Source organism: Macrosteles quadrilineatus, unplaced genomic scaffold (genome assembly GCF_028750875.1).
Source record: "Macrosteles quadrilineatus isolate MER2022 unplaced genomic scaffold, UCM_ALF_1.0 Scaffold_2__2_contigs__length_208266976, whole genome shotgun sequence".
In the NCBI taxonomy this organism is placed as follows: domain Eukaryota; kingdom Metazoa; phylum Arthropoda; class Insecta; order Hemiptera; family Cicadellidae; genus Macrosteles; species Macrosteles quadrilineatus.
In genome coordinates, this window is record NW_026542595.1 from 175,328,626 (window position 1) to 175,341,505 (window position 12,880).

General features: G+C 38.7%; 1 protein-coding gene across 1 annotated transcript; it reads left to right on the forward strand.

The window, feature by feature from the left end:
• Positions 1-11,655: 11,655 nt before the first annotated feature.
• On the forward strand, positions 11,656-12,695 carry LOC128985925 (uncharacterized). The gene is made up of 2 exons (XM_054405915.1): positions 11,656-12,020; positions 12,264-12,695. Exons 1-2 carry the CDS (start codon positions 11,690-11,692, stop codon positions 12,611-12,613), a joined length of 681 nt encoding a protein of 226 aa, XP_054261890.1. The 5' UTR covers positions 11,656-11,689; the 3' UTR covers positions 12,614-12,695.
• The last annotated feature ends 185 nt before the right edge of the window (positions 12,696-12,880 follow it).

Consider the following 12,880-nt stretch of genomic DNA (forward strand, 5'->3'; position numbering starts at 1 on the left):
AGCTGTAACCCGCGGGCTTTGCCCCGTTTAATTTCTTAATTTTCAAGATTATCTCGTTCGCATGGCTCAATCACGTCCTGGTTGAAGTTTGTTCACTACGCTCACTCACCTTTAGGTTGGAGCTCGTTCGCTACGCTCACTCACCTTTAGGTTGGAGCTCGTTCGCTGCGCTCACTTGCCTTCAGGTTAGCTCGTTCGCTACGCTAACTCGCCTCCAGGTTGAAGTTCGTTCGCTACGCTCACTCACCTTTTGGTTGCAAATTAGCTGTTGTCATAAATGTAAAAGAAATAATAGTGCTGCACCCTGTTGGTAATCCTTGTAACTTTAATGCTATTGAACATCATAGAACAGAACCAACTTGTTTAATTGAAACAGCTGTTAAGATTCAATAATTCCATTTCTCATAAGGTTAACATGGGAAACTCCAGAGCCACTGGGGCGGAGCCCGAAAGGATTTTTGAAATAAGAATATGCCTATGTGTTAATCGGGAATGTGAGCTATCATCATACCAAATTTCAGCCCAATACGATATATATATAGTAGGATCGGATATATAAATCTAAGTGAGCCAAGCTGTTCAAATCTCAATTTCACTTGAATTGTCATTAAAATGTTTAGTTTGTATGACAGACGTTAATTTTAAGCTCGTAATTAGTTTAGTATTGATTTACCAGCTTTTAAGCAATCAATTATCAAAATCAAAGATTTCAACTAACATTCACTTATTTCAACTCAATAATTTTTACAGGTTTAGGAAGCTTAAACATTTTGATAAACACACATGTTGAATTGAAGCCGATAGGTTGCGGTTGCGCTGCTAAAATAAAATAAACAGTCGTTAAAAAAACCTAGACAAATCATATCCCTCGTGACATTTAAATGCAAATAAGCTCCAGAAATATAGTTTAAGTGTCAGCTAGTGTGTTGGTATTTAACTAATGTACCTTTGTAATGTCAAACACGTGGCTGTAGACTGTCTGTCATTAGAGCATTCACCTCCGGCAAACACTCTATCAAGATACTCTTTACACGTAAGCTATTCACATAATGTTAACTTCTGTATAATGTTCGTAAATCTCCCACAAACATCACCTGATGGAATTTATGAAAATAATGTCTAATGCTGATGATGAGCTTGAAACATGTAAAGCATGAAAACGACTTCGTTTGACACCTTCTGGCAAACGTAAGTAGATTTTCATATATAATTGCACATAGTTGTTTTGCTGCTAAGATGGTCATGAGATAACTCCAAAGGTCATTCGAAATGTACAGATTATGCCAGGTATGCAAATGCCCACCTCACCACCTGCCCAGTGCCCAGGGTACAGTTATGTGCAGGATATCTGCGGTCTACCGACTACATTATCTGTGGCTGTGGGCGAGGAAACACCATGCCTGAGGATCATCCATCTTTCGCCTCCATCAGTGGTCCACGGTTTATCCATACAACGACTCCATCTACTTGGCTCTCCTTCCGTTCTTCGTCGGTTAATAATTCATAATTTGCCCCCAACGTCAAATAATGATCTTAAGCCACCGTATGTAAAAACTATCATAGGTATGCTATGCTACCACTCGTGGACCTTACTGCATCATCTTTCACCTCTAACTCACAGTCAACAGTGCAAATGGACACCATCCTCAATCTGTAATGCATTATCCGTTTCTCATCCGCCTTCTTTGTATGTACCATGAACGTCACTTAATATGTATATTTTTCAAGAAATTAGATGGTTCCCATCTTCCATTCAACTTCCACCGCCCTCCATCAGTGTCCATCGTCATTCAATCAGCGCCCGACTCCTCGACCCTCTCATCAAAACGATAGCAAGAGTATAGAGCTTCTACCATCTTGTACCTTGTTCTTAGTACACCTTTTCCGAAAATAATATGGAGACCCATTCTTACCCTCCACCTTTTCTCCAACGTCCTTATCCAAGGGCATGTGTTCTCCTAAAATCTTCACCAGTGGTCCATGGCTACTCAGTACTCATTGCTTTTAAAGCTGTCTGAATAATCTTCCTTCTCTTTCACCTTGTCATTCTTGCACATACTGTAAATAAACTATACCATCCTTTAATATCCATCCACAACGACCATCCATTAGTCTTGCACAGTTAGTTATAGTCCACTCACAGTATATAGTCATCTTCGGTTTGACCCGCTCACAGTTCTCCTTGCGGTTGACGAATCGCCCAAACAAGTCAATATTGAGGGCAACTTTGACTAATATCACAGATCAATCACAGTCAGAAACAAGGCTACAAAGCTCAACTCACTCAACACTCGACACTCGTTCAACGATAACTCTCTATAAATCCAACATGATGGTAGTAGAGTAGTACAGAATTGTTAAGTGTTGTCTGATGACTTTAGTTCACACAGACATAATTTCACAGTGATAATTCTAAAAATCGTAGATTAAAGGAGTGTTGGTGATTGCGAGAGTATATGGCAGAGATTACGACACGAGGTGTTCTCGCAGGTGTAAAACCTGAAATCTGAAATAAAAATCTATCTTCAGTCAATTCATGAAAAAAGATAAAATTCTTTGCAAGTTCTTAAAATTTTTGCTAATTCTCTCTAAAATGGCATTTCAAAATGTTACTTGATGAATGATCATTACCTACATTATGACGTCCTCTAAATTGGTCCGGAGTTGGATTCACGGCCGCATTCCTGACTGGTTTAATGAACAATACCACTTGTCCGATGAGGATGGGATGACCAAGATAGTCGTGACCTGTTGGACGATGGAGGTCGTCTACTCGGAGTCTTTGTTGTCTACAGGGTCCAGTAGAGTTTCTCCTATAGAGTGTAGGAGGTAAAACCTGAGCGCGAGGACACATCCCACTTGGCCAAAGGTTAATTTGAACAGAGGCCATTGGGATCATCGGGGTTTGTTATGGAACTAAACTATCAAGACTTGAAGATTTGGTTGTTACTACTTACGATATGAGGAGTTATGGAGTTATTGTTTGGACAAATCTTGAGTCACATCACAATTTGATATGGAGTGTACTGGATTGTTATGTTGGAGTCTTTACAAAGGGAGACTTTAAACAAGTTTCAAAAATATTAGTCTATCATTGGCAGTGGATAGTGGAGACACTTATTTTGTCAATCTCTCGTACTATCATCAACTTCAAAAACCTTTAATCTTGTTTGCGCTTACAAACAATACAACCACTGACTTAATCTACAGTAGATATAATGTAGATTTATAGTCAACTAGCAGAGGACCCGTCCTTCGTCCGGGGTTGATGTATATGGTGCTTTATGAAATCTGACATGAAAAAAGAGTAAAATAAGATTAAATTTCAATAAATGTACCTATCAAAAACGTTTAACTTACTAATTACATGAAAAAACATTTTCAAACAATGAAAGGAATAAAAAACTCAAAGCTTTTACTAAATGATAAAATGAAACATAGACAAATAGTCAATGATACACCGTATTGTAACTAGATTGCTATTTGTGAAAAATCAATCGTAGAGCCCCTACTTTACGAAACTACATGGCGTTTGAAACATGTAAAATGACTATTGAGAGAACTAATTGAACATTGACGCTCATGTAACATACCATAGTGAAAGAAAATACACAACTTTTGCAAAATTGTAGTTTAAAAGCACACAACTATAATAAAGCATCACCAGACCTTGTGAAAACAAATAAAAAGGATACCTCAAAAGTCCAGATTTGGGACCAAATTTACACAAACTTCTTAACTATTATTTCTTCCATTTTTCCATATTGCATCTTGCAATCCCCCTTTCCTTAACTCTACAACGTGGAGTTAGGATTGTCGGGGTAAAGTGAAAGCACGATTACGTTACGTTAAAAAAATCTTATTCCTCAAAGATCTTTCTTAGGTCAAGTAAGTCAATTCCCTCACACAATGTGATCCACCATAACTCAACATCAAGTGAGCTAACGTAGCTTACCACCTACTATTTATTCCTAGGACAACGAAGATGTAACCACAAAACCACTTCTCGGACTCAGTGACCAAGGACATGGATGATACGGTCCACGTGTTATCACGTCCAGGACCAAGGAGTGTCTGGTTCCCACACGTAGTCCAAGGATACAGGACGAGCCAAGGACAGGTTCAAGGTCACGAGCAACACGTGGCTGAGGCTGAGGCTGATGGGAGTCATACAACACAAGAGAGAGACTCAGTGACCAAGGACATGGATGATACGGTCCACGTGTTATCACGTCCAGGACCAAGGAATGTATAGTTCCTACACGTAGTCCAAGGATACAGGACGAGCCAAGGACAGGTTCAAGGTCACGAGCAACACGTGGCTGAGGCTGAGGCTGATGGGAGTCATACAACACAAGAGAGAGACTCAGTGACCAAGGACATGGATGATACGGTCCACGTGTTATCACGTCCAGGACCAAGGAATGTATAGTTCCTACACGTAGTCCAAGGATACAGGCGAACCAAGGACAGGTTCAAGGTCACGAGCAACACGTGGCTGAGGCTGAGGCTGATGGGAGTCATACAACACAAGAGAGGGACTCAGTGACCAAGGACATGGATGATACGGTCCGCGTGTTATCACGTCCAGGACCAAGGAATGTCTGGTTCCCACACGTAGTCCAAGGATACAGGACGAGCCCAGGACAGGTTCAAGGTCACGAGCTACACGTGGCTGAGGCTGAAGCGAGTCATACAACACAAGAGAAAGAAGTGGCATCTCTTTCAAATTTATGAGTATTAGGAATATCTTAAGTGTTTGTAAAAGATTTTTTTAAATAGCCATTTCAGTGTTTCAATTCAGTTCTTAGAATTGAAAAGTTTCACATAACAGCATTGTTTACTTTCATAACAGCATAGTTTTACTCATATCAACACGGGTAACGAACCAATGAGGTTCAAGAATTGAGATTGAGAGAGAAGAAGTAAAATTGTAATGATTCACACATCAACTAATCAGTTGTTCAGTTGAGTGGTGCAATTAGTGTTTAGTACAATTTTTCGTTGCATCAAGACTTAAAACAAGAACACAGAAAAACACGACAGAACAGAAGAACGAAAAACAGAAGAACACGAAAACAGAACCTTACCAAGGCTCGTACCTAAAATTGTCTACTCGTTTCGTTAACACTATCTACGCGAGTTGCGTTCACTACTTCACCTAGGACAGTGTTTTAATTACTAAGATACTCATAACTTCTAGAGAGGTTCTGTTTTCGTTTATAACATCTGACATTGATGCAAAGAAACATTGTACCAAACACTAATAGCACCGCTTAACAATTAAATTAGCCTGAACAGCTGATTGGATTCAATTCTGAACTGAATGAACTGAAACGGCTACTTAAAAAAACGGTCGTAGGTAAAGATTTTCATGAAATTAACGAAAATTAATACATGATTGTAATAAATCACTGGGCGTGGGCGTTCTGTACAATCCCAAATTTGACTATCACTACATTCTTTTACTTTTTGGACTTCAGTTTTTTATATCTTCAAAGTATAAGTATCTACTTCAATACTATGATTTAAACCCATGCATTTCATTTCCTGTCCAATGGAATTTGGAAACAAAACTTCATTCGAATAAAGAATATAATAGTTTCCATTGCCATTTTGCTTTAGAGGTAGCCTAACAATATTTTACCTTAAACCCGTTTAGTTCAATTTCAATGGAATTTGGAAACGGAATTTGGAATCGAATGAGATATTGTACTTAGAGGCTAAGACGACAGTATTTTACCTCAGTATTAAAAACATTAATTTCATTGTTCGGTTGAAGCACAGAGAATATACCTTTTTATCAGTTCCATATTTAAGACAGTACATTGTCTGCAGTTTTATCGCTAACTTTAGAGAAACTCAGTATGGTCAGCATAGTCCAAAACCTCATCATCACTGATTATGGAAACAAAAGGTGAAAACTGTTAAGACTAACCCCAGAAGCAAAACTCACCCATGGCAGCTGTGGTGTTAGTTAATTGTTGAAAAACATTATTTAGAAATAAGAAATATAAATAAAACACCGCGAGGCGAACTAGCTAATCAACACGAGACAAAACAAGTTTTTGCCAAACAGATGTAAGTGCAGCTTGCGGCCTCGGTTACACGGTTTCAATTTCAAGTGCAGCCAGCATTGTGTGGGCTCTGTAAATGGACCAAGGTCGCAAAAACGTCTAGACATGCTAAAACGGCTCGTCAAAATACCCCCATGTGCCCGCACGGCGCGGCCCCTTGGAATTGCAACACTTCACAATGCACACGGCACAACCGGTTGGAAAAGCTTGATCAAGGCTGCGTATATGTGGGTCAACGGAAAAACTAGCAGACGGAAAAATGCGCGAAATGTGTGGCGGAGAGATAAAAGCAATAGGATGAGAGATATCCCCGCATTTTTTTAATGTTTACAAGAAACGACTTTAAGAAATTTTTTTTATAGCAATGTCTAATAACGTTAAATTATGTAAAATGAATGTTAAATAGTTGAAAATCTCATTATCTGAATGAGTTATTCAGTAAAAACCGTTAAACAATTTCTTTATCAGTTTTAACAGTATACTAGTCCAGTCATTAAAGATAAATATATAAAAGAGGTTCGACAAAATTGTTTCAAAAGGTTTTTCAAAGTATTAAAGTTTCAATGTATAAAAGTACTAGCTGTACCCGCGGGCTTTGCCCCGTTTTACTTCATAAGTGAGCTCATTCCCATGGCTCAATCACGTCCTGGTTGAAGTTCGTTCGCTACGCTCACTCACCTTTAGGTTGGAGCTCGTTCGCTGCGCTCACTTGTCTTCAGGTTAGCTCGTTTGCTACGCTAACTCGCCTCCAGGTTGAAGTTCGTTCGCTACGCTCACTCACCTTTTGGTTGCAAATTAGATGTCTGTTAGTCATAAATTTAAAAAAATAATAGTGTGCTGCACCCTGTTGGTAATCCTTGTAACTTAAATGCTAATTGCACATCATAGAACAGAACCAATAATTGAAACAGCTGTTAAGATTCATTAATTCCATTTAAACTAGTATACACGTTGCTCGAAATCGAGCAATTGCAAAGAAGTAAAGTAGTTATTTAAAAACAAATAAAAGTACATAATCATAATTTCCGATGAGTTTAAAAGACTTTGAATTGAAAAATAAATAACAGCAAATAAATTATACAGCTGATCAAAATGTAAACAATTATGTTCTCCATAAGGATAACATGGGAACTTTCAAAGCCACTGGGGGCAGAGCCCAAGGGACTTTTTCAAAAATGTAAGGCCAGTTTGCAAATCTACGCGACACGCTCTTTCCAATGAGACGTCAATGGATAAAATCGGTTAAGAAATGGCGGAGGAGTTCAACCGACAAAGTTTCATGTAGCGTATTAATTATATAGATATGAGTACTCATAAGGTTAACATGGGAAACTCCAGAGCCACTGGGGCGGAGCCCGAGAGTCCGATCAGAATAAAAATAGCTTAGTTTTCCTATTTAATGCCTAAAGAATCAGTGTACCAAATTTCAGCTTCCTAGGTAAATGGGAAGTGGGAGAATTAGTGATGAGTGAGTCAGTGAGGGCTTTGCCTTTTATATTTTATATAGATTGAAATCCGTTAAAAAACCTTTTGAAACAATTTTGTCGAACTTCCACAACTCAATGAATGGACTATACTGTAAGTGTAATGTTTTAAGTGTTGAAACAATGTTGTCGAACTTCCACAACTCAATGAATGGACTATACTGTAAGTGTAATGTTTTAAGTGTTGAAACAATGTTGTCGAACTTCCACAACTCAATGAATGGACTATACTGTAAGTGTAATGTTTTAAGTGTTGAAACAATGTTGTCGAACTTCCACAACTCAATGAATGGACTATACTGTAAGTGTAATGTTTTAAGTGTTGAAACAATGTTGTCGAACTTCCACAACTCAATGAATGGACTATACTGTAAGTGTAATGTTTTAAGTGTTATAATAAGACGTATTTTTTATATACTTTCCGTAAAAACATTGTCGGAGTTCAGTTAGAATAAATTAAACGTATGATTATTCTAAGCATTAACATCCCACTACACAAATGACTCAGACTAGCAGTAGCACAAATAAAATACTAACATGGAAATACTTGTGACTCAAATAGGGAAATAGAATGGGAAATGGCAGCGACAGCAGCAGCCTCTAGCAGCCAACCGTGGAATCACTAGCGAAAGCGGTCAATACAGTACAGTACATTGTTGTCACAAAATACTAACCACGCTCTGATATCTTTCTGATACTAACCAGCTTCCTGTGACAATATCAAAGTTTATCACTTATCATACAATGACAGTTTTGTCTTCAGTCAACGTCTCTGATACGCAGACCTTGAATGAAGTTTTCAATTTACTGAACGAAAATTTTAAATATACAATGGATGGAGTTGAAGTTTGATGTCTCTGTTATCAATTGTGGGAATTTTGTCAATTCATAGGCGTTATTATTAAATGTGTGAGTTAAAAAGTCAACGACACATAAGTCAAACAAAAATCATTTTTATATTTATCAGTTTACCGATTTTAGCTCTCATTAATTAACAGAGCGATTGATTATTAATAGTTTCGGAAGTAATAGTAGTAACAATTAGGAGGGTGCGAGATAATTAAACTGTTGTAACATGATTTTCATGTAAAATTGTTTGGCTAATAGCACGATGTAAATTGGCACTTTAATTATAATAGGATTATCATTTGGTTAATTTGGGCAATTTTTATATTTTTAGAATAATGAAAATACATACTCTTTAATTCCGTCCCGGACACTATCCATAATTTATTTATACTAGGTGGCGTTCGCAAAGGCATCCACAAAATTGAGCGGAGTCATCAAGGGTTCATATTATTGTTTTTGTCATACTGCAGTAAAATCGGTCGTTTTTAATGCATGCGTTGTGGGTCTAAATTCCAACATATTTCCCTTTAGGGAGTAAAAATACTTTTTAGCCTCTATGGAGTAAAAATCAGCTATTGTCAACTCAGTTGTAAATTTCTATTGTAAACGATTGCTTGTATCAAAATATATATCGATTCATGCTTCGTAACAATTTTAAACTACAGTCTACAGTCTCTTCCCATAGCATTTTAGCATTGCAGATACATTAATCCATTCCCACACTCAACACTGCTCACCTTTACCACTTCCTTCACCACCCCCAACGTCGTGGATCTGTTTCCCTCTCTTCCCATAGCATTTTAGGATTGCAAATATATTAATGCAATTGCCAAAGACTGTTCCCACACTCTGCACTGCAACCCTTACTACTTCCTTCATCACTTTCTACGTCTCGGACCTGTTTCCCTCCCTTTCCTCAGCATTATTGGATTGCAAATACCTTAACCTATTGGTCATAAACAGATCCCACACTCCGAACTACTCGCCTTTACTACTTCCTTCACCACTTCCTACGTCGCGGACCTGTTCCCCCCCCCTTCCCATAGCGTTTTAGGATTGCAGATACGTTAATCTAATCGTCATAAACAGTTCTCACACTCCGGACAGCTCGCCTTTACTACACTCTTCACACTTCCTACGTCACAGACCTGTTTCCCTCCCTTTCCATAGCATTTTAGGATTGCAGGTACCTTAATCTAATCGTCATAAACAGTTCCCACGCTCCGGACAGCTCACCTTAACTACTTCCTTCACCACTTCCTACGTCATGGACCTGTTTCCCTCCCTTTCCACAGGGAATTTAGGATTGCAAATACCTTAATCTAATGGTAATAAACGGATCCCATACCCCGAACAGCTCACCTGTACTACTTCCTTCACCACTTCCTACGTCGCGGACCTGTTTCCTACCCTTTCAATAGCATTTTAAGATTGCAGATACCTTAATCTAATCGTCATAGACAGTTCCCACACTCCAGACAGCTCGTCAGCTCACCTTGACTCCTTCCTTCACCACTTCCTACGTCGAGGACCCGTTTTCCTCTCTTCCCATAGAATTTTAGGAATGCAGATACCTAAATCTAATAGTCATCAACAGTTTCCACACTCCAGACTGCTTAACTTTTTCTACTTCCTTCACCACTTCCTACGTCACGGACCTCAAGCTAGTGTCGTCATTTGATTATATTTATTATCCATACCGTTTCTGTACTAATATCTGTGGAATAATGCTATTAGATATTTCTTTATCTACTGCATTCAAAAGTCAACAGCTGATCATATGTCTTTGTTTATGTGTCAAATACTGCTTCCATAAGGATTACATTGAAACTTTGAGACCCAGTGGGGCGGATTCCTGAGAGACTTTTGTAACGCCATATAGATGTTGGCACTCACCGATATGGTCTGAATCACCATGCAAAATTTGAAAACGATTGATTCAGCCGTCTAGGAGGAGTTTGCGTATTACGAAATGCATAAGAGTCGACGTATAAGAGCTTCGCTCGCTTCGCTCGCTCCGCTCAATAAGGTAAAATGTCTATGTCGATGTTGGAAAGCGAATATTTTGATGTGAGTTAAATAAAAAAAATACATTGACGACTACGATTGTGAAGAAAAATATGTTTATAACTAAACCCTTTTCCGCCTTACAAAATGGATACATAAAGATGATTAATTCGACATTTGTTATGTATACTAATGAAAATTTAAATCGTGCTTTCAACATCTCAAACACACTTTATACAGCTGATTTGTCCGTACATAGCACATCAAATAACGTCAAAAACCTGTGTATCTTCAAATTGATATTGAAGCCGTGTTTGCGCATTTCCCGCACGTTTCCAAAGGCAAGTTTCAAGTCACGTGTGAGGCAAAGTCCGTCGTGTCGTATACCGTCCAACTCCTTCACTTAGCTACAAAGTTGTTAGTTAATTCCCACCCAACATGCAGCCAGGGTAGTCTCCGCCGAATACTGATGCCTACTTAGGACACCCGCCCTGAATACACTATCTTATTAGACTTTCCTCTGACTATTTTACTTCTCACAGTTGCGAGTATACTTTTTTCAAAAGTAGTTCTGTGTTACATGTTTTACTACTGAATTTCGGAGGGAAGGAATTAAATGCATGAAAAACGTGTATGAAAGATATGCTAATTATAGTAATACACTAAACAATCATATCTTCAAAGCTTTATGTTTTAAAATGAGTTTTTTTTATAAATTGTGTGATTATAACTTGCTGCTGTGTATGCAGTAAATTGCGATCTGATAAAAAATGCTATGAACACGAATCCTTTGGCAATATTACAAAATTGACATATTTTAAAGACAAACTCAAAATGCACTAAACTATATAGCCTACTGTGATTTTAGACGGAAGTTATTCAAGGAAAGCGACAACACTATTTAAAAAAATAACTTAACGAAACGTCAAGCATAGAAAAGAAAGAACCGTAACTAAATGACGTATACAATCGTTCTATAGTTTTTACAGATAATTTAGGTTCCATTGTCTTCTATAGCATAAAAAATATTTCAACTCCAAATGATATGCAACTAAACACTACTTCCCGGTGTTGTTCATCTTTATCACAGTAATCATAGGTTTGGCGCGATGGATTCTGGAAGTAGGAGTAGGCACTTCATCCATGCGAATGGCTGCTCATCTGCAGTTGCGCGCGCACCATCTCTCTCTCACACTCTAACTTCCCACTCCGCCTCAGTTGAGAACTTGCTCTGGTGTGTGGAGGACGTACTCCGCGTCTCCATCTCCAGCCATGGCGGACGGCGACCTCTCTCTAGACCACATGAAGAAGTTCGTCGCCATGGTGACGCAGTATCCGATCCTCAACAACAAGTCTAACACTCCCGATGCCCGAAAGCAGCGAACCGACGCCATTATGTCGATCAAGGACAGATTCCAAGAAGAGCTCAACTACGACGTCTCCGAGGCCCAGGTGTGGAAGAAACTGCAGAACATGAAGTCGAGGGTGAAGAAGAAAGGGGAGCTGAGAGCTTTGGGCAGAATTGTCAACCTGAAGGATTGGGAGGCTGAGCTTTTGGAGTTTATGGAGAGAGACCCTACTGTGCATTTTCTAGACGTTAAAGGTATAGTTGACGATTTTGTTGAAGTTAATAGATTTATAAAGTTTTTGGGGTGCATGTTGAACTGTTAATTGATGTATTAGCATTCTATTTTGTTGTCACGCTTCTAATCCAATTCTCTAACCTTCATTATGGTGAAACGTTCTTTAAGTGCCATTTTGTTTACCAAAGCGGATAGCTCCCTAAAACAAGAGCTGCTTTACCTCCCTTTTACTACATTAGCTAACAATGATCGCATTGTTCCAGGTACACAAGAGAATGGCCAGATAAAAACTGAAGTGTTGGTATCTGAATGCGACACAATCAGCTTCAGTGAAGACTCTGAGAGCATCACCGACAACCAAATGGCATTCGAGGACTGCGGACAAGCACTGACTATAGTCAAACCGGAGATTCTGATGGACAAATCTGAAAGGAAAAGTAGACTGCAAGAGACCGAGGAGACCAGAGACTTGTCGACTGAGGAACTGAAGAGACTGGTGCTTCTGGAGCAGCTGAAATACTTCAGGAAGAAACAGAAACTAACGGACATCAAGATACGACGGGAGTTGCAGAAAGAAAGGGACGAAGCCGCGCCTGGAGAGTGGTCCAACTGAGAAACTGAAGACTGGAGATGAAAGACTGAGTGAATAACTTTATGGACTTTTATTTTAGACATAGAAACGTTATGGTTGTGTATTTACGCAGTAAATTTCTTATCACAAAATATTGGATGTTAATTATTAATTTCCTTATAGTTTACTCTTGGGATTGTAGTTATTAAATAAATGACTTTTGAAAAGTACTACAAACAAAAGCAGTATGATAACAGTGTTGTGTGATGGTTCAACACAGAAAAAAATGCAATAGTGTTCTTGGTTCAC

Bases quoted from the DNA above. Each gene is read 5' to 3' on its own strand.
- LOC128985925 (XM_054405915.1), top strand. From the start codon at position 11,690: ATGGCGGACGGCGACCTCTCTCTAGACCACATGAAGAAGTTCGTCGCC. The intron at 12,021-12,263 runs GTATAGTTGACG...GCATTGTTCCAG, and splicing joins GCATTTTCTAGACGTTAAAG to GTACACAAGAGAATGGCCAG.